Consider the following 22,069-nt stretch of genomic DNA (forward strand, 5'->3'; position numbering starts at 1 on the left):
AACTGGCATTTTTTACTCAGTACAAAATCCCCTAAAACTGAATTTATGAACCATCTCAAATAAAAGCAACAAATCAGAAATTATTCTCCTTTTTGTGTGCCACTGTTTCAATGATCAAAATTCCATGCTAAAATTTGAATTCTCCTTCTATAAGGAGTCACTGACTCCAGAGGTAAAACCATCCAGACAGAAACATGGGCCTACATCAAACCAAAAGTGACCAGCACAGGATGGACAGTCTGAGCAGCCCACACTGAACTTACAGAGTGATGCTCAATACTGAGGAATGGTTTGAAATTGGGAATGTCCTGCAGAGGAGGAGGGCCTGCTCCTGCTATCAGAGATCTGTTGTACTTCAGGAATGTTTTCCTGGACCACCTTCTTGAGGTGAAGTAGATCAGGAATTCCTGAATAAAGGCAGAACTGACCTAAGTCACTCTGGGTGATTGACTTCTCACCTTCCTGGAACAGGCAATCAGATACATGTTCCTTTCTCATTCCTTTGTGCTAAAATCCATGGGGGTTGGAATGTTGGAGATTTCCTTTCCACACATTTTGCTCTCAGCCTGGTTCATTTAACTGTGCAACAGCCCCACAGTCACAAGTTCAGAGGAAGGGAACTTAGAATTCTGTGTGTGTCACAGTCATGCCACATATGACCAGTAATATTAATACATATTTTTGTGGCAAAATACCACAAAACACATTTTTGTGTCCTGTACTTGGTGTTTGAAGTGTCCTTCTGCCTTATTTTATATAACTTTTGGGATGAGTAGATTATTGATCTACAGAAGAGGTTTATGCTTGGTTAATTTTATAGTTTGTCCTGGGTGATTCTGTGGTTTGTCCTGGGTAAAAATTGATTTATGTGTCAAATTCAGTATTGATTGCAATAAAACATTTAGAGCTTATTAATTTGGGAAGATGAGGATGAGGAATTTAGGATTCTCATTGAGTCTTTTATCTGTGGTTCAGTAAAACCTTTGGCTTAGCTACAGCTTCTTACCTGGTCCCTGAGAGTGAAGGGGGTGACTGCATGCTCCAGAATTGTATTAAACACAAAACACAGGGAACAGGATACATGAGTGACTTCAGGGAGCTTCAGACATCTATCCCAAAGCAGGAGCTCACACTGGAGTTGTCTGGACTCCCTTGATAGGCAACAGAAAAATGCTGGCACCTCTGGGAGCTGGTGCACTCCATTCTAGGACAGATGTTCCACAAGGTGTTCTAAACCAGAAAATGTATTTCCTCATCTAACACAAAGGAGATTATTCACAGATTTGGTGCATAAAAAATAAATGGAAATGTCTATTTCCACTTAAAATACACTGGCACAGGTTGCCCAGAGAGGTTGTGGACTCTCCATCCCTGGGAGTGTCCAAGGCCAGCTTGGACAGGGCTTGGAGCACCCTGGGATAGTGGAAGTTATCCCTGCCCATGGCAGGGGATGGAACTGGATGTGCTTGAAGGTTTCTTTTAACCCAAACCATCCTGAGATTCTATGAGATACCAGGTTTTCAGCCCAAATAACAGGAATAGTCATTCTGTTAATGCTGTTTTAGGACACTTTGCCCAACTGGGCCTTCAAGGGTGGCTCCCCTGAAAGGCAGAACACACAAACCCAAAATCTGCCAACAGCCTGTTCTGGCCCTGGCTCTCTGTGACGCAGGACTGGGCTGGACAGAACACATTTTCTGCTCTGAACACTGAATCCTGCCTTTCTGCAGGTTTCTCACAGCCCATCCTGTGAGAAACCTGCAGTTCCCACTGGCTGTGAGCTTGGGGCCAGATGGAAGGAAGGAAATGGGGCTGCAAATGGGTCTGCTGCCTAGGTGTTGGGGTGTTTTTACACCCCATAAGGTGCTGGTGGTTTTTACATAATTGGAGATGGCCCCTTGCATTCACAGTCCTGGACTTTGCAGAGGCTTTGGGGTCTTCCAGGACTGAGTCAGCTCTGGTCAAAGGGTCTGCTCACAGACTTGCTTGCCCCCAAATTCTCTAGGAATCTTCAAATTGCTTCTGGGAAGACTTCTAGTAAAATAAGTTCAAAATCAGTGCTAAGGGTAGGATAGTTTGTGAAACTTTGCTGAGCTTTCTTGGTCACAACCCTCTCAGTTCTGAGTCTTCCTGGGAATGGATTGTAAAAGCTGGGAGCACCAGCCATGTCCTGAGGCTGTGTGTAGAAGCAGTTTTACCCATCCAGGGGTGCAGGGAGAACCATCTGGCAATGCTTAGGTTGTTGTTATTCGCTGTGTCCATTGATTCTACCCCAGCTCGAGACAGATCCTCAGGCGAGCTCGTGAGTTCCTGTCTGGGAACTCCCCACCCTCCTCCTCCTCCACAAACACATGCAAAAAATTCACTGGGGTTTTCTGCCCCAATTTTGTCTTTTCTGCCTGTTCCTGTTAGCCCTCCATGGCAGACTGGTATTAGAAATCATCTTTCAGGCCTCCCACTCCTGCCAAGACTGAAAAATGACTTATTGTGTGTTTCAAGTTTTTGTAAATTGTTTTTCGAACTCTGTTTTTTACACAATTCTATATGATCCACCTCATAGAGTCACAGAATCCCAAGAAGGGACCTTAAAAAAGCTCATCTCATTTCCCCTCCCTACCACAGCAGTGACACCTTCCACTATCCCAGGTTGCTCCAAGCCCTGTCCTACCTGGCCTTGGACACTTTCAGGGATGGAGCAGCCACAGCTTCTCTGGGAACCTGTGCCAGGGCCTCACAACCCTTACAGGGCACAACTTCTTCCTAGTACCCAATCTAGATTACTCTCTGTCAGTGGGAAGCTGTTACTCCCTGGATGTTTCTGTAGTCTTGCAGCTGTAGTATTCCCTTCCACGTACATCCCTTGCGTACTCCAGGGTAACTTGGTGCCCTTTGGGAGCAGGCACAGCACTTACCAGAGCCCAGGGTGGCTGCTGGCTCAGGGCTGGGAGGGTGGATGGCCAGTGTGGAGCACATGGAAAAGCAGGGATTAAACACTAAGCAAGGAGTTGTGTATGGCCAGCCCCACTCTGGATGGGAGATTGTCTTCAGAACAGGGAAGTGGTGGAGTCACTATTCCTGAAAGGGCTCAGAATTGTGTAGATGTGTCACTCGGGGAAATGGGTTAGTGGTGGCCTTGGCAGTGCTGCTGAACGGCAGGATACACGGTCTCGGAAGGCTTTTCCGACCTAAATTATTCCACGATTCTTTGAAAGCACTGCTGACCCCACCCGCCAGGGCACCAATGCGGACGTCTCCAGGCCTCCAGCGTGTCACAGAGCGCCAGGCAACTCCCTCCTCCTTTTCTTCCTCCACCTCCTTTTCTTCCTCCACCTCTTCCTCCTTCTCCTCCTCCTCTCGGGCCGAGGGGAGCAGGCCGGGCCCTGGCCGCGGTCCCGCCGAGCGCCAGCAGGGGGCGCGCCCCGGCAGCCAGCGCGGGGCTGGGCCTGGGGAGGCTGAGCCGGGCCTGGGGGGGCTGAGCCGGGCCTGAGGGGGCTGAGCCGGGCCTGGGGGGGCTGAGCCGGGCCTGGGGGGGCTGAGCCGGGCCTGGGGAGGCTGAGCCAGGTCTGGGGGTGCTGAGCCGAGTCTGTGAGTGCTGAGCGGGACGGGCGGTTTTAAGGCAGCTGCACTGTAATGTCACTCACTGCTGCCACTGCTCAGGTGAGACCAGCACTCAGAGTCCCCTCTCTGTGCCTGTGAGTGACCTCCTCCACCCTGTGCCTGCCACAATAACACGTAAATAGGGAAACTCGGCCTTGATGAGTGTCCAGATGAGGAAGATCTCTTGGACTTCCCCACCTGCTCCCACGTCTTTGGAGCAGGGAGCAGTTTCCACCTCCCGTGGCATGGGATGCAGCAGGGCACGGCTGTGAGTCACAGTTTGCCCTTTGGCTCCAGTTACTGCCAGGCTGGGACCGGGAATGAAGGATGGATTTCTGATTTCCTGTTCAGAGCGCTGAGCTGGTGTCCCTTGCCCATCACACCTTCTCCATTTCACACAGATCCAGATCATCTCCTCTGGCACAGGCATGGTCTGAGAGCAGACCCTGGCACAGCCTCACGTTACTCACAGGTGGATTCTGGATTAATTTCTCTCAGTGGTTACAAAAACGCTGTGGAGCATGTGGAGCGTGTTCTTCCTGACCTTTGGGATGAGAGGGAATTTGCAGATGATTACTGCTGTATCCTTCATTGTGAGATTCTCCTACAGTTCTTTTTTAAAACAGCTTAATTTGTCAGCACTAGGAAGGCTCCATCCTTGCCTGTGCTGTAAGGAAAAAGCGAGGGGATCCTTGCCATCACTGGCAGTGTTTTACTGTGAAATCCCAGGATGACTCTGGCATGGCCAATCCCTTGGGCTCCCCTTTGGAGAGCACCTAAAATTTGGTCATTCTGCTTTAGGTTTTGGTCTATATTGAGAAGGATATTTCATAGCTTTCCAAGTGTTTAACAGTGAGAACAAAAACAACACCGTGAATTTTACAGGACTGGCGTGGGAATAGAAAACATCACACTTTGCCATCAATAAAGTAGAAAATTTACTTTTATGAGTCAAGAAAACCAGGTTGTGTCAACAATACCTGATTCGTGTATTGCTCTTAACTTAATAAATCTCATCTCATGAAGATAAAATGCCTCCTAGAGAGCACTTTTGAGAGTAGTGATGATAGCAGTGTTTTTAGGAGGCAGGAGGACGAGGTGCAGCTCGCTCCAGGTGAATTTCACCTCTGAGGAGCTGATTCCAATTCTCCAAGGAGAGGAGAGCTGGCAGCCAACCAGGGATGTGACAGGGGAGGCCAAAGTTCAAGTGAGCCTCCCTCTCCCGTTCTCCACCTGCACTTTTTCCTTTTTTCTGATAAGCTGGGGTTTCTCCCTCGTGCATTCCTTGCCATGAATCAGGTTACACGCTGGAGCCAACAGGAATTCCCAGGGTGTTTCTCAAACAGCTGGGAAGGGGCTGCACAAACACAACTGAAGAAACATTCTTTTAAGAATTTTAATCTCCTGGATTTAAGTCAGTTTGCTTTAAACAGATTGAAAAGTACACCATTTATTTTATTAAATTTTGAAATTCCTTGAACCAGGGAATTTTTATGGCGTACCATCATCCTCAATTAATTTTGGTTTATTGCTTTTTCAAACATGCTTAAAACTCATGACTGCTTCAAAGATTCAGATAAGGATCATAAATAATATAAAATTGAGGCATATCCTCCTCAAAACAGTTTTCTTTCCTTTAGTATTGGCAAATTAATAAAGCAAATATAGATTACTTAATTCAATACTTTTGAATTAAATGTGTTTTAAAAATATTTTTGTTAGAAAAATTAATAATTTGAAACAGAAAGCTTGTTTGGAAAACTGATTTCAGAAATACGTCCTTGTTTTTTGCCAAGAACAGAACAAACATCTCGCTTTCATCTTAGCTTGTAGGTGTAAAATTGCAGCTTCCTGTGCTTACCACTGTACATATTTTCCATTTGTTGTGAACCTGCTATCGGAACAGATAATAAAATATATATGAGGTAATAGTTGCAGTACCAGAGGCAAGTGGGAGACAGGTGCTGGATATAAATTTCCTTCAGTAACATGTCACCATGACTATAACCATTAAAAATGTGGGGGATTTGATGGCTTTTTTTTTTTGTGCGTGGAAGATACTTTACAATAACCACAGGAATGTGAAGAACTCCACTGGATGCCACCTGTCCTTGGCATGGGCTGGCACATCACCTGGAGAGTACCTTCCACGCTGGAATAGATTTCAAAGGGAAATTCTTAATTCTAAACACCATTTCCCATAAGCAGCCACCCGCCCCCGACTTCTTGTGCCGCAGACCGGGGTGAGCGGCCAAGGCACGGGGCTGGCGGTGCCGCCGCTGCCCTCGCACGGCGGGCGGGCGGGAGCGGGGCAGGGCCATGGCAGCTGGAGGGCAGCCGGTAACGACGGAGCCCAGCACAGGGCCATCGGTCCCGGGAACACGGCCATGTGGGGAGCGGCCGTGAGGGGAGCCGGCCATGTGGGGAGCGGCCGTGTGGGGAGCCGGCCGTGAGGGGAGCCGGCCGTGAGGGGAGCCGCCATGAGGGGACCTGGTGCTGAGGGGAGCCAGCACTAAGGGGAACCAGCCGTTACCATGGCGACCCACCACGCTTGGCTCCCTCTCTCTCTGTCTCCCACCCCGGTGTTCCCCGGTTCCCCCCGCCGCTCTCACCCCCGCCCTGACGCGGCCGCCCCGCCCGAGCCCCCGCGTCCCCTCAGCGCGGCCGCGCCGCCATGGCTCCCCCGCCCCACCTCCCCCGCGCGTCTCGTGCAGCTCGTCGAGAACGCTCCTCCTCTCCCCTTTCTTTCTTCTTCTTCTTCTTCTTTTTTTTTTTCCCTTTCCTTTTTCACTATTTATTTATTTAATTAATTTTTAAAAAAACCATTTTCCGCCCTTCCGGACTCGGGCGGTGGCAGCTGCGGAGCGAGGCGGGGCGAACGCTCCCGCCGCCTCCCCGTGCCCGCCCTCCCGCCTGAGCCCCAGCCCGCGACCGAGTCCTCCTCACACACCCACCGCCCGTCCGGCTCCGCATCCCGCTGCTCCCAGCATGGTCATCAAGGTCTACATCGCCTCTTCCTCCGGCTCCACGGCGGTAAGAGGCGCCCGGGGGAAACTTGTGCCGGGCGGGGGACGCGGGGGGCGGCCGGGCAGTGTGGGGAGAGGCCGGGGCAGCCGCGGTCCACTCACGGCGCCCGGCGCTGTGCGGGCGGTGCTGCGGCTGCCACCGACGGAAAGCGGCATTTCCTCGGTGATCCCGCACCCCTCGCCTTGTGCTGGGAAGGCAGAGCCATCACCATTTGGGGGGTTTTTGTTGTTCTTGAAGTTCAATTCTAAATGTGTCGTGCGTCGTTTGGTTTGATGAGTTTATTCCTCGTTGATTGTGGCAGGCGTGTGTGGCCACTGTCCCAGTAGCCTCTGGTTCTTGCCCTGTTGGGAATACTGGATTTCGCTTTTCATAGCCCTAATGTGTTACAGGCAGAGCTCGGACTGTGTTTTTCAAAAGGAAAATAAAAAGATACACAGAAATAGCGGGATCTGTGCATAGATTCAGGTGTAGCTCTATGTCCTCAGGATCATCTGGTTTCTCTTTGATCCGTGTGGGAGATGCTCCGAGGCTGAAATCCGGGGGATTTGGTTGCACTTGGTATGGATGTGCTGGAGAACTACAAAATGCCAGGGACTCAGAAAATGCCAGCTATTGCAGTTAATGATCAGTGACTTTTACTGCGAGGAGATAAAGAGTCTGAGCTGTGGCTGTATGATGACCTTTTCCTGTCACTGTTCGTGCTTCAGGTCCCTAAACTTTGGGAGGACAGTGATGTACAGAAGATAAAAACAAGCCCTTGCTGCATTCTCCTTCTTTGCTTGAGTGCAGCCACTGGTCTGTGGGCTTCAGCAGATCAAATACCAGTTGGTAAGCTTGGGGTGACAGGCTGCAGATGGCACAGGAGCCTGTGCCTCAGGTGTCCCTGCTGTCCCTCCCTTCCCGGGTCATTTTTAGTAAACTTGATGCCAGCGCTGACAGTGCTGGTGCTGGTGGTGAAAAGCAGAGGATTATTTCATGCTAACCGAGGAGGGTCTTGAAATCCTGAGTAGTTCATTCATAAAAGGGATCCAAAGGGATTTCTGCTGGGTTCGTACAGAATGATCATCTGGAAGGAAAGCAGCAGATTGGAAAAGTAATCCTTTCTTTCTAATGCAGCTGTTAATAGGTTTCAAGTTGACTGCTTCAGTTGCTATAGATTTTTATCAGTGCCCTCTTCATGGCATTTATTGATTTTTGTCTGTCTGGTGATACTGAGCTCCAGGGGTGCAAGCACAGCTCTCAATTCCAATTGTGTTTTTATGGTTTTAAATTAACTTTTTAATTATTAGCTTAGTGTTTTCTACAGTGCTGCCTGGTCCTTGTGTGGGTTGTACATGTTACAAAGCTCCAGTCTGACTAACTGCTGCCTTTCAGGCTCCTTTGTGCATCCCTGCCTGTGGAATTTTGAATGTAGCGTTGGTGTAATCTGTTTTTTGGGGAATTCAAGCGTAATGTGCACATGATTGCCAGTTTTATGACGTGTATATTTATATATATATATATATATATACACACACATGCACATAGACTCATGCCTGTGTCTAAAGCTGGAGCAGCTAAGGGATCTTGTGGTAATGAGCAAGACTTGCACATTCTTAGATTCCTGCATTCACTGAGGGTGTTTCTGTTGGCAGGACCAGCCCAGCACCTCACTGGGTGATGTTTTCTTTCCAGTATAAGAATTTTAATCAATGTTTCAACCTAAAGTAACACAGAGAGGCACCTTTTTGGAGGGAATGGGAATGAGTTGTTTCTGTGGCTCTTAAAACCGTTGGTGAGACATGCTTTGCTTGGAGGACCAGAGAGGCCTTTCTGGGTGCTGAATTTGAAATAACCCACTCCAGGACTGGAAAATCCACATCAGAGAAGATTGCTACAGAGAGATGGAACAGAGACAAGGCTGTTTGCAGCAAAGTGACTGAACTGGGTAACATCAGCCTGGGAAGGGCTCTCACTCCTGCTAAGTCATCTTTGTACTGTAGTGACACCCAGCACTGTATTATTTTGGGTTTTAAAAGGCTAATTTGCCTGAGTAGAAGCAAACCAGAAATAAGTATCAAATCTCCTCCTTCCTGCCCCATTTCTGTAAGCTGAAGAAGCTTTTGTGAAACTGGAAAGTGTCTCCCACTGAACGGAAAAGGGTTGAGGTTGCTTCACACCTCACACCCTGGGGCTGTGAGTCTTGGAGGGTGCCCAAATTTTGTGGTCTATTACTGGAAAAGTCCTGCTTTGCTGTATGGTGTAATTTGCCACATCATAGTGTATAAAATGTTTCCCCAAGGCACTGTTCTCTATAATGTTTATATTCAGTATGATGTATCTGTGAGGAAAAAACCACTGTGTGAAGCTCATGTCTAAGCAAAGACATTTTATGAGTGTGTTTCAAGGGATTTCTGGAAAGTAGGATGATTGACATCTTGTCTGGCCTCCTACTTGAATTTCACTCCATACTGTGATAGTTCCAGCACCAGTTTTCTGCAGTGTTTGAAAGTCTTGCTTGGGAAGCGGCCCCTTGTATTCAGTCTTCATCCCTGTGGATGCTGTGCTGGGCTGGGATGTGCGGGGATTGTAATGAGGAAGATGAGGTGAGGACACCCACAGGGGAACGGAGTGTCATGGAGAATCTGGAGCTGCTGTCAGGAGCCTTCCTGCATGGCAGACAGTGGAAGTGAACAGTGTTCCTCAGCCTGGGACAGTGGTGGAGGCTGCGGACAGAAATGAGACACAAATGCTGCATTTGGAAGTGCCAGAGCGTTGCGGGAACAGGAACAGTTCTGGCTGTGAGACGGGTTTCACTGCAACCTCCCATTCAAATCCTTCAGGAGGTGAAAGGAAGAGAGGCCTAAGAGTCATTAAACTCTTGCTTTTGGTTGAAAAGGTTACAAGGAGGGAAGAAGCTGAGTGGCACAAATCCAGTGTGTGATTTTCTCCACAGGATTTTGGTATTTTGTTGATTTGGGGGCAAGAAATTGGCCAGCACCAGAATCCCTTTCTTCCTGAAGGCAGCTGGATTGCCCATTATATTGATCTCATGTGGAAGGGGACCAGCTGCTTAAACTCTTCTTGGTCTTAGGAGTGTGCATTTGTTGCCAACAACTGCACAGGTCTTGAGTACAGACTTCTAAGAGTATTTGTTCATCCAACATCACCCTGCAGTTCCAGGGGGATGGCTGAAACTGGAGACTGTGTCTGTGGAACTAAACGCCAGCACTGGATGTGGTGGGCTGAGCTCTGCCCTGTGCCACTGCCAGTGCTGTGGGCTGTGAAAACTGCCACATCAAATGTCTGGTGTCCAGATGCTCCATGGAGCCAATTGCTTCATCTTTGTGATCTATATCCACATTTCCATCTCTCCCAGCTCTGTCCTCCTCCCTTGCTTTGATGGCTGTGTGAGTGGTTTTCTTTCCTTGCCTCCTGCTGTGACTGCAGACATGGCAGAAAGAGATGATCTCCAGGGTCAAAGTCCTGTATTACACAGACCTGCTGCTGTTTACGGATGGTTTTAGAGAGGAAAGGAAATTCTAATTTATTTTTCATTCACAAAGTTAAGTCTGTAGGGGAGGTTCATATTTTTCTTGTATTGTCTTCTTGCTTGGGAAAGGATCTAGGTCTTCTCCCAGGAAGTGAAGATGAAAGTGGTCCATGGTCTGGAGAACAATTGTTTGCAATTACTCTTCTCTTTTCCCAGTAAGACACCAGAGAACTTGCTGGTGCTACTGGAGACATATAACCAGTGTCAAGGGCTTCCTGGAGCATTCCAGGGGAGAAGAGCTGTTGGAAATGTTGAGAGCATCTGTAACCACCAGCTCTTGTCCCCGTTCAACAGCTCAGTGCTTTGGGAGGGCTGGTGAGGCTGCTTTATCCTTCTGAAGTTTGAATCCCAGGGAGGTAATACATGGAGAGATGTATAAAAAAATTAAATTTTGCATTTAAATCCCCCAAGGGCCTTTTCTCTCAGATGGTCACAATAGCAGAGGCTGTGTGCTTTGTGTTTGTGTTGTTTGGCTGCTGTGAGGTTTCATGGAGTCAGAGAATCGTTCAGGTTGGGAAAGGCCTCAAAGCTCATCGAGTCCAACGGCTTTGCTGTGGCAGGAGGTGGCTCTGAGGGGAAATGCAGCCACAGCAGGGTGCATGCAGTCCTTATCAGTGTGGATCACAAGTGTCCCTTGTTTGCTGCCACGTTCAGGGTTCCCAGCGTGCTGTCCCAGCCCGGATGTCTGTGGTCACGTTTGTCGCTGCGGAAGCCCTGAGCAGTGGCAGCAGACTGTCAGGAGCAGCTCATGAACTTCCTTGGGCTGCCTGGCAGGGCAGCGTTTGTGGGAAGAAAACACTGATATAAATCTTTGGTAAATAGTCTTGTACTGTGATGCAGGTAGGTAAATGCACATATCATGGGGAAATAAGCTGCATTTGTAGTTTAAAAAACAATCTCACGTTGCATGTATGTTTTTTGTGATACTCAGTTCATGCAATTTATATGCCATGGGTGAAAACTGACTTGTTAAGCTAGGTATTGATTTTTAAACTCCTCTTTTGTGGAAACTTAATACATGTGAAGGGCTTTTTTGGATACCCAGTGTTCACCGAACACAGTTTCTCTCAATAAAATGGTAGGAGTTGTTCTGAGTTAGAGCTCTTGGGATGGAAGACAAAATCCGTAATGCGGCTCAAGCTCGGATGTGTTCCATCTGCCTCCTGGGTTGTTTTTTGTACAGTCATTGTTCCAAACTCAAGATAAGTCAAATATTTTGCTTAAAATATTGCATTCAAATTTTTAATGGAGCCAGAGATTAAGTTGGCTGTAGTTGTTGCAATAGTTTTAATATATCAAAATAAAAAACATTCTACTGTGCTTAACTAAAACCAGTTTCTGACAGCAGGAGAATGATGGAAAATTCTGCTCCACAGTTAAAGCCAGGAAAAGCTTTTTGCTGAGAATTTTTCTAGGTTGTATATACAGGTAGGACAGTGTTTATTCTGCTGTTGTGCATCAGGATTATGTCTCTTCTTGGGGAGAAGAGGCAGATTTTGGGGAGAGGCTGGATGCTGTCAGCTTGTGCTGGCTTTCCCTCTAACCCTGAACCACAGCATGTTCTAAGACAGGATGCACACAGCATCACGTCAGGGCTAAGCACTTGTGGGTTTTAGATAAATATTTATAGACTTGAGCACAGAACTTTCCTTGTCCCGGGGCATTAAAGTTACACTCACAAAATTCCTATAGAAGTCAGTGAAGGGGCGTCTGCGTTAATGAGCAGAGGGTGCCAAGACTTGTGTCTCTGCAAGGTTATTCTTACTCCTTCCAGGAAAGGAGGAATTGGGGAGAGGGGAGACAAAGGGAACTACACCAGCATTGACAGAATTCAGCTGTTCAAGGTCAGAACAGAAATGAAATATTCCCCTCTAAGAGCTAAGGATGCATTGTTGCCATAGCCAAACGGAGCTCTCCCTGTTCCTTGTGCTCCCCAGCTTTGGAAGTACCAGTCTCTCAGTTCTTGGCTCTGACTGGAGAGCTGGAAAGCTGAACCAAATCCATTTTATATCAATATTCTGCTGTTCAGGAATGTTTCTGCTCCAACCTGAACATTTGGTGTTAATGCCATTTGTTTAACTGTGGCCGTACTCAGGGGAGACTTTCAGTTTATGATTAAATTTAAATGCTTTTGTTGGTCAGATATTTAATCAAGCCTGAAAGAGCTTTGATTGTAATTCTTATCTACTGTTGTTTGTCCCAGAATAAAAGCCTCCGTCCAGGAGCACGTCCTTCCTGGGACAGCACCTCCAGCTCAATGTTAAGGCCATTTTCTAACACTGAAAAGGCAGCAGAGTGAGACTGAGCTTTAAAGCACCAGAAAAAAATGTGAAAGGTCAGCATCCAACTGGCCTGACTGAGGTTTGTGCTCTCAGGATACAGCTGAAGTTGTTTTCACATCCTGACTTACAGCTCCTTCCTGGACATGGTTTCCCCTGCGAGACGTGGATGTGGTGATTTATTTCTTTAATTAATGATTTGAAGTTCAGTTTTTCTGGGGCTGTTTCCATGCATGAATCAGCCTTTCTAGAAATTCTAAAGGCGCTCGAGTGTAAAATTTTAACTACTACCTGTTGTTTGATTGTTGGAGTGTTGGAGTGAAGAGAGGAGCCAAAGGCAGCTGTGTTTGAAAAAGGATCTCAGGGAAATCTGGGAGCTGCGAGCCATCTTCCGGTGCTGCACAAATGGATGTTATTCTTCACGGGGCTCTTCCCCAGCAAATGTATGGACAGAGAGCAGGGAGGAGAATCAGTGCAGTGTCAAAAAGGGAAAGCTGTGCCTCACACCTGAGCTACCTGGAGTGTAGGAGGGAGGGTCATCCATAATATCGAATCCCTGGATTTCTGGAAAGTTTTGGACAAGCATTACCCAGGTTAAAAATCTTTTTTTTTTTTTTCAATCTTTGACAATCTGCAGAAATTACCAGAAGATTCCCACAGAGATCTGTGCTGGAATCTAAGCAAACAGTGCAAGAACAGCCTGCTGTTGCTGTTCCAGCTGGAAAACCGGGAAGAAACAATGGTTGTCCTGTGCAAGAACGAGGTTTAAACTCTGCTAAAATACTGTTCAGCAGAGAGGTCTTGGAGCCATACTAGGTAATTCTACAAAAATACCATATTCATAGCCATGAAAAGCAAACAGAATGTCAGGAATGTTTAGGATGGGAAAGGGCGAAAGAAAAAAATAACCACTGTATAAATGTGTAGTGAGTCTGTCTTTACTAGACTGGAATTGTTGTCTTTAAATGATATAGGAAGGTGAGAAAAGAGAAGTAAGTAGGGTGAGATGATCACTGTAGGAGGAACAACCAAATAAGGCAGAATTTGTGCATGATAAGGTGGAAGCTGTGGCTGCCCCATCCTTGGAAGTGTTCAAGGCCAGGCTGGACAGGGCTTGGAGCAATCTGGGACAGTGGAAGGTGTCCCTGCCCATGGCACGGGGTGGAACTTGATGGTCTGTAAGGTTCCTTCTCACCCAGTCGTTCCATGATTCAATTCTGCAGTTGAGAAAGAAAGAGCTGAAAAAGTCTGAAATCTGATAATATCACGTCAGGCATGGGAGAACAAACAGGAAGGGATTATTAATAATTTTCCCTAATGGAACGACTCAGGGAGAGCAGGTGGAAGTGGCAGGTTCAGAGTAAATGCAATGCTTTGATAACACAGATTTAGGAACTCCCTGCCAGAGGACGTGGTATGCAGCAGAAAGTGCATGGCCTCAGGAAGCAGTGAGACAAATTAAAGGGAAAAGTCTATTAAGGGGTATTAAACATTACTACTACACCTCTGACTCAAAACTGTGAATTACTGGTGTCACCCTGATTTTGTAAAACTTTGTAAGCCTTCTGATGTTTATATTCTCTCAACAAACTTTCTCACACACAATTCTGTAAATAACCTATGTTTTGCATTCTTTCATGGAAGTAGAGAGAATTGATGGACCCTTGGTCTGTCCAGTGGCATTGGAGAGGTGGCACTGTCACCCTCCAATCCACTGTCACCTTTGGAAAACTATAAATGTTGGAGTCAGAAAATAAAGGTGCCCTTCTTTTTGTTCCCCTCGAGAGCAGCAGTGTCTGTGTCATCATTTCGTGCCTTATCTCAACAACTGGAGTCTGGGAAGAAAGCTGGATGTGGTGTAGCTCTTTGTGCTCAGCCTGATGGCATGCTCTTCCCTGGGATTGTGACCGGTGGAGACAGGAGACTGGGCTAGACAAGTGTTGGATCCAACCCAGTAAAGCTTTCTTCTCTTCTTGAATGAAATTGGCTCTGCTCCCAAAATTATGTTAACAGTTTGCATTAAAAAAATTAGGACCATGTTGTCCAGGAAAATGTTTGGTGGAAGAGAAACACTGTGTGTTTGGGATATGTTGGGTTGGTGTCTCAGCATTTCTTACCTACAAAACAAGCATTTGGGGATTCCAAGACCAGCACCGTTGTGCAGATGTTGGCACACTGCATGTTTAGCCCATGTTTAGGGTAGGTAATCAGACACCTCTCCTGCCTTAGGCATAGATCAAAGTCAACTGGAAAAGCCTGATGGAAACAGCAAACACAAAGCCTTTGGGAAAAATCATGGCAGTTTTCACATATACCCATGTTTTTATGGGAATACTTGTTGCCAGGCAGGTTTAAACAGCACATCTGCATTCACCTCATGGGATCAACCTCTGGCTGTGCTTATATCACTGGGAATTCTGCCATGGACTACAGCAGAACAAGATTTTATTCCTTAGGAAATACTTATTGCTGCTTATCCAAGACATTCCTGTGCACATGTTGCAAATGTATTTGGCCAGAGCAGCAGCTGCAGAACAACTGGCAGAGCAGGAAAGGAGTAGAACAACTCTGTGAATGAATTAAAGTATATCCCAAAACATTTTCACTGGATATGGATAGAAATGAAGTTCAAGTGAAGCTGATTTATGGCTGGTAGATGTTTGGTGGGCTTTGTTTTCCCTAGGCAAGAAATACAATATATGTGAATAGAAATATAAAGGAGGAGGTTTGCAAGTTTCCTTGTTAGTGCCCCGGTAATCCTGATTAAAAACTGGAAATTCCACCCTGTAATGCAGATAAACAAGTCCTTTGGTTCTGGTAGCTCAGTCCCTGGAATCTTTGTGCCTGAGCAATCTTTTTCCAATTTTCTGTTCCCTTCCATCACATTAAAGTGTGCCAGGAGGTCCCTGTGAGAGCCTCCCTTCACCTGCAGAGGTCTGGGCTTTGTTATGCATGCTGTGGAAAGATCAAAGTAAATCCATAACGCTAACTTGGGAAATGTTCCCCTCAGGAATTTACACCTGGATGAACTGAGGAGCTGCTGGACAGAGAGCTCCATCTTCCATGGAATGATTTGGGACCCAAGCTGGCAGCTTGGAAAGCGCTGGGAGAGCCATCACCTCCCACTGCCAGCCATCAGCATTAGGCTGAGACTGAGGAACAGCAGGGGAATGAAGCCATTTTGGCTGCTTGCCCAGGCCTGGAGAACTCCATCCTACAGCAAATAAACAGCTGGGGACTTAAACTTTGAAAAAATAAAATGCTGTGTGTATTTATCTTAGTTTCTGATTGGGGTAAGCAGATGCTGGCTTGCACTGAGGCAGAAGGAAGCTTGTGGTTTAGGAAAAAAAAAAAACAATGCAGATACCATGGTGACAAGAGGGATCTATAAAACTTAAAAAAGACAGTGGGGAGTTGCAAAGTGGCTCCAGGTCGTGGCTCCAAGGCATGGGCAGCATCCAGATGACTGCTCCTGCTCTGGGGTGAAGGTGGCACTTCCCTGTGGGCTGCAGGGATGCAGTGGGTGAGAGCAGCCTGCTGTGTGGGGAAATGCTCCATTTTGTTAATTCCTGAAAGAGTCACTTCAGGATGTCTCCTGAGCAGTCCTGAGAGCAAAGCCCCAGGCACTGGCCTTCCTGCCTATGGCAGGCAGAGCTTGGCCAACTCCTGTGTTGTTTCAGCTGCCCAAAGTGTTAGAAACTGCAGTGTGGCCAGGTCTTGTGAGAACAATTTATCTCTCCCACTTAGAGACAACAGTTTTTTAGACAATATTTTGTCCGAGTAACATAGAGAAGGATCTGGGGCCTTCAGGATTATTCACACTTGAAATGTTACCCAGGGCAATTAATTACTGGGTCAGAAAACTGCTGCCCATACAGGCTGGGCTCTGCTGAATCTTTCCTCTCCAGGAAACTTTTTGGATGCTGTTCTATCTCAAGGCTCTTCTCGCAAAGAGGAGAAAATTTGTATTTAATCCATAGCTTTTTCTCTTCCTTTGTCTTATGATATTTAGGTATTTTAGTTGAAGAAAAAAAGCTTTGTTCTCTCTAACAGAATTACTTGGTTTAGTTTTAGAACAGCAGTCAGCAAAAGACTCTTTGTTAACTAAGATCTGTGGTATATGAATTCTTCAAAGATAAAAAGTAATACACATCAGAGGCACCTGGATCCCTGAGGCCATGTTGTATTTCTTCTTAAAGTGGTCTTTTATTTAAAGAATAAATGCCTGGCAATATAAAGGCAGTGAAACAGCAATTAATGCTGTAAACTTTTACTCCTGTCAATTAATTTAGCCTCTGTGTGCTAAACCATACAGGAAATAAACTTTGCTTTTATTGTAAACCACAGGGGCCTTGTGCAGAACTGTCGGGGCTTTTAACTCCTTCCCTAACCTGAGTTCAGCTCCTCACACAAGCACAACCAAATCTGTTTTCCCTCTGCTGTGCAGGGCTTCTCATCACCAGCAGAAATCCACAGCTTCTGAAAAATAATTACAGGAGCAGCTGTTTCAATAAACCCCCAAACTGCAGCCCTGTGTGTGCTGTTTTCTCAGGCTGCTTCCTTGGAAATATTACTGGAGTGCTGGGCTGATGGGGAGGGTGAAGTCTCAGGGACACTGAGGTGGGACCTGGCAGTTTGTGCCCGTTCTTACAGGGTGGAGTTGCTGCCAGCATTGCACAGACCCATCCTGGGATCTCCATGGAGCTGAAGGAGAAATAATTCTTCTGGCTTTCAGAAAGAGGCTGGCTGAAAAAAACAGGTTCAGAACCTGACAGCAGGGGTGAGGTCCAGACTATCAGGACTTTTTAAAGCTTCCAGAGCAAGCAGTCAGGTGACCAGCAGCACCTTCAGGGCATTTCCCCTGCTTTTCTCAGCCACATGGTAAATGTTTGAGTATTTAGGAATATATCATGTGCCAGAGAGTTGTCTGCATCTTGTGATACTGAGCCTCACGATCTTGTTGGAGATCAGTCTTCTGTGTGGTAAATTGCTTTACAGTGTGCAAAGCTTGTCTGTGGGGCTGGGCTGTGGTGTATTGATACCATTTGTAGAATGAGCTAGAAATGATCCCTGAAAGTAAATAAGCAGTGATTTGAAAAAATAATTACTCCTGATGACTCAGGAAAGGGAGCTCTGAGAGGTGAAGAGAAAATTGTTCAAGGAGTCTGTGACAGAGGTAGCTTGGACTTACAGACTTTTTTTTTCTTCCACATAGCAAAAGTTCCCCTTTCCCTGTGTTGTGACTCAGGTAAGAGAGTCCAGTGAGATACTGAGGCTGTGGAGACCCCAGGAATAGCAGAACAGCTGACTGATGGGTGGAATGCTCCCAGGCCCTGCCACTCTCAGTCCTGCGCTGTTCAGGAGTTATTAGTTAGGTACTGGGCTTTGGGAGGAGTGGATCTGTTTGTTTTTATTTAACCCAGCCCTGAGTTTGGATGCTGTGACAAGGCACATGGAGACTTCCAGGGAAACTCAGCCTGCCAAGCTCCACGTCTGCTGCAGAAAACAACTGTGTGTAATAAATGAAGAGCTCATATTCTGCTGCTGCTTATGCTTTGTCAGTGCATAACTGAGATAATGGAGCCTGTATTCCACAGTAGGAAGCTTGCTCTCTGTTGGTTTTGGACCAGACAAGCAGTTTTCAGGCTTATAAAAGTCAAATGCCACTAGACTGACTTAGAAAATTGCCAAGGGTCAATTTATTTAGTATTGCAGTGCTGGTGTTTTCCTTTGGATGATGACAATTCTGGGTGCTGCAGTGTCAGCAGTGGTCAAAGCTATAGTTTGCCATACATCAGTGTTTCTTTACATCCTCACCTAAAGGAAAGTAAGAGGAAGCCTAGGTTTGGAAGCTTGATTTTGCAAGATGTTTATTCTGGATAACTAAAGTAGTCATTAAAAAAGTAAAAAAAAAATAATCCTGATATGTGAATATTTGCATTTGCAAGTTCTTCCTGCTGCTGAGTGAAGCAAAAGCCTGCAGCAGGAATGACCCAAGGCCATGGTTTGATCCCTGCTTTCAGTCCTTTTTGCTGCTGGGAGATGCAGCCCTGCCTCCCCTGGGTCATTTCTTCCCTTTGTTTTCGAGGGCACAAGAATCCCCCCATCAGCTGTGAGCTGGGCAGGCGCCCCAGAGCAGCACTGCTGGAGGAGATTCCCGGCTCAGAGCTCCATGGAGCACAGCCAAGGCATAGCCTGGCACTGACCTCTGCTCTCTGACCAGGGGCAGGACCTCAGGGAATGGCTGGAGCTGTGTCAGGGAAGGTTCAGACTGGATGTTATAAAGAGATTCCTCATCCAGAGGGAGGTCAGGCACTAGAACAGCGCCCCAGGGAATGGTCACAGACCCAGAGCCTCAGAACCGCTTGGAGAGCACTCTCAGGCACAGCATGGGATTGTTGGCATGTCCTCTGCAGGTCCAGGAGCTGCACTCAGTGATCCTTGGGGGTCTCTTCCAACTCAGGATATTCTGGGAGTCTATGAGTTGGTGGAGAAGGCCTCTTTCCATATCCCTGATTTATGCAGGTTGAGTGTCTACAGTCCTGGTAAGGAGCTGTGCTTCCCTGTCTGTCTGTCCTGGATAGTCCTGCCCAGACCCGCTGGATGAGGGCAGGTTTGGGGGCAGAGCCCCTGCAGAGGGATGGGCAGGCTTTGGATGTTGGAGTGGTCAGGCTGTAGAAGTTTGGAGCTGCTGCCAGGCAGTGCCCAGAGACTTCCCAGAGACTCAGGCTGCTTCCCGTGCAAAGTTCATCCCTAATCAAACACAGCTCCTGGTGGGGTTGTTTGCAGAGATCACGTCAAAGGAGGGGAGAGTCCTGCTGCTGTCCCTGGGCCTGGAGCCCAGCTTGAGCAGAGTGAAGAGCAGTCAGGCACCCTCCATGTCACTGATCAAACCTTCCTTGTCTGAGGGGACAAGTGTCAGTTGACACCTCTCCAGATCTGGGACACCTCCCAGCGTTCGGCAGCCGGAAGCTTCAGTTGCATTCACTGTTTTTCTGTGTTCAGGCTCTTGGGTTGTCTACAAAAAGTAGGCAGGGAGGTTTGGTGCCTCTGCTAGTACCATCTCAAGTGCTGCCAGAACTTCTTGGACTTTTGGATTTTAACTTCTCCCTTGCCCAGCTGCTGGCATCTTGTGTTCCATGTGCATGGAAGTACAGTGTAAAAAGGCTCACTGTCTTCCTGTGTGCAAACGTCTCTATTTTTTGTTTGATGAAGGAATGAGGTTTTAAATGTTAAAATCTTGTATTAAAATCCCTGCAAATGGAAGTTTTGGCTGTGTGGGGTTTGTTTGGTTTTGAAATCCAGGCAAATAATCCCATTGGGTATTGCTGTCTCTTTTCACAGAACTTTAAAAAAAAGGAAAAAAGGAAGCAAAAATCCCAGAGAAACAGAAAGTTGGTGTCTGGATGCTCACGGAGTCTCTGTTTGGGAAGGCAGTCTTTGAGCAGCCATGATTGCTGTGGGGAAGAGCTTTGGCATATCCTGACTTGTGAATGACTTTGACTTGGCAGTAGTGACTCTCTGGAAGCCTTTTACAGAATGAACAGAAGCATCTAAGCAGAGAGTAGAGGGATGTGTCTGGCTGTGGTGAGAATACAGATATTCTGACTAAAGGAGGGTGCATCTGATCTGCAAAGCCCTCCAGAACACTCCCAGCAGTCTGTGCATCTCTGGTAGGCTTGAGACTGAGCTGGGCTCTTGGGCAAAAACAACTGGATGCCACCAGTGCAGTCAGGAGCCTGGACAGGCCAGAGATGCTGAATGAGCAACTGAAAACGTGTCGGGGAGCAGCCAGGATGGAGGAGAGTTGAAGGAGAGTGCCTTGTGTCACCCTTCTTTTCATGGAATCATGGAATATCCTGAGTTGGAAGGGACCCACAAGGATCAAGTCCAACTCCTGGCCCTGCACAGACACCCCAACAATCTCATCTGTGCATCCCTGGGAGCATTGTCCAGACGCTCCTGGAGCTCTGGCAGCCTTGGGGCTGTGACCATTCCCTGGGGAGCCATTTCAGTGCCCCACCACCTTTTCCTTGCAGCCAAAAAAAGAGGAATATTTACTTCCAAAATCAATGATTCAGTAGGAAAAGAGGTGGGGTTTCATCTGACAGAACCATTTTCATGTACTGGAACAAAATGTGAAGTTTATTAAATGGTACTTTTAACCATGGGCTTCAGGTGTTGTTGAAAAGATGTTCTCTGTTAGAATCCTGGTAACACCCCAATAGTCCTTGACAGGCAGGTACTAAAGGATGAATGGATTCACCCCCACTCATCTCCCCAGTGCTTGGGTGTCATTTGTTAAAAGCAGAATTTGCCTTAAGCTGTGATAAGAATGTTAATCCTTAAGGTGCCTTCATGGAAAGTAGACCTAAAACACATTAAAAAGTCATCAGGGCTTTATTAGGCAGTGGTGCTGCTGCTGTGTGCCAGAAGCTGGGGAGATATAAATAAGGAAATGTTACTTGACTAATGGGTAGAGGAATCTGCTTTTGGCCCCTGGAGGAGGAAAGTAGCTAAACAGACACTGGATGTTGCAGCAAGACAGTTCTGACTTATTTGGGGCCTTTTAGGATCTGGTTAGAATTTGACTGTAGTCAAGGTGTGGTGGAGTTGGCTGTGCTGTCTGACACTAAATTAGTGACACTGAAAAACTGTGCTGGAACACTGAACTCAAACCCTCCTTGCTGCAGCAAGATAGAAAATGTTTCTTATTTTTTCTTTACTAATTCCTTGAACTACAACAGCAAGTTGGCAGAGTGGCACTTAGGAAACTGCTCAGCTGTGCTGGGCTGTGCCAACCAGAGGGGCCAGGCCGGTGTTGCTGGCTGAACTTCCCAAAACAGCCCAAGGGAACCAAGTGCCAAATCCTCCTGGGATTTTATTCTCTTTGCAGTCTGTGTCAGAGTAAATAAAAGTGAGAGGGAGTTTCATCTCTAGGCGCCCTTGGCTCCCTTGAGAATCCTGATTCCCCAGGACATTAGCACATGGAGGTGATGTGCACTTTCCTGGAAAAAACTTGTGTGCACAAGGATCTTTGGACATGGGTGTTGTTGGTGTGGGATTTAACAAGTTTTTAGGCCTTGGGTTATTGAATGAATGCAGTTACAATGGCATTATAATCCATGAGAGAAGCTTTTATTTTTGTTCTCATGAATCAGCTTTTTCATTTATGTAACTTTCTATGGTTTCTGGAGCAAGTTGTGGTCTTGTTTTGGGAAGTGCAGACTTTGTCCTTTGTTCCAGCTATATTTTTGGCATGTGTTCCAAAATCTGGTCTATGGGGTGGTACCTTATGCCAGGCTAAAGCCCTGTTGCAGACAGCCTATGTGTGCTGCCAGACATGATGTAACCTCCAGGTTAAATTGCAAAACCCTTTTGGTAGCCTGGATTTCCCCCCAGCCTCGCTCTTGAGTGGTGGTCACTTTGCATCCTCTCACCTTTTCTTGCTTTTAAAATGTGTTTTCCAAAGCCACACGCGAGCAGCAGGAATGTGGTTGTTGCTCTCAGTGGGAGCTGGAGCCTGTTTCCTTCTGCCCCAGGTCTTGGGCAGGTGATGCTGACACAGCCCAGGGTCGATGGGTGCCTGGTGGTAAAAACCATTTCCAAATAAACCAATTTTAAGCTGTTGGGG

At 46.9% G+C, this 22,069-nt stretch overlaps 1 protein-coding gene and 1 long non-coding RNA gene across 3 annotated transcripts in view; one reads left to right on the forward strand and one right to left on the reverse strand.

The window, feature by feature from the left end:
* Positions 1–4,562: 4,562 nt before the first annotated feature.
* Positions 4,563–6,372, reverse strand: LOC115484199 (uncharacterized). Of its 2 annotated transcripts, none has more exons than XR_003944945.2 (3): positions 6,290–6,372; positions 5,664–5,749; positions 4,563–4,968 (listed from the first exon to the last, which is right to left on the reverse strand). It is a non-coding gene; the product is annotated as an uncharacterized LOC115484199 (long non-coding RNA). The 2 variants fall into 2 exon arrangements; XR_007777625.1 differs by having other exon boundaries at positions 5,539–5,749.
* A 122-nt stretch (positions 6,373–6,494) lies between these two features.
* The window catches only part of SH3BGRL (SH3 domain binding glutamate rich protein like), a 30,439-nt gene continuing 14,864 nt past the window's right edge, over positions 6,495–22,069 (forward strand). The window contains exon 1 of the mRNA XM_009090423.4: positions 6,495–6,630. Coding sequence (XP_009088671.1) covers positions 6,586–6,630 — 45 coding nt within the window. The 5' untranslated portion in view covers positions 6,495–6,585. The remainder of the gene's footprint in view (positions 6,631–22,069) is intronic.

This window comes from Serinus canaria, chromosome 4A (assembly GCF_022539315.1).
Source record: "Serinus canaria isolate serCan28SL12 chromosome 4A, serCan2020, whole genome shotgun sequence".
In the NCBI taxonomy this organism is placed as follows: domain Eukaryota; kingdom Metazoa; phylum Chordata; class Aves; order Passeriformes; family Fringillidae; genus Serinus; species Serinus canaria.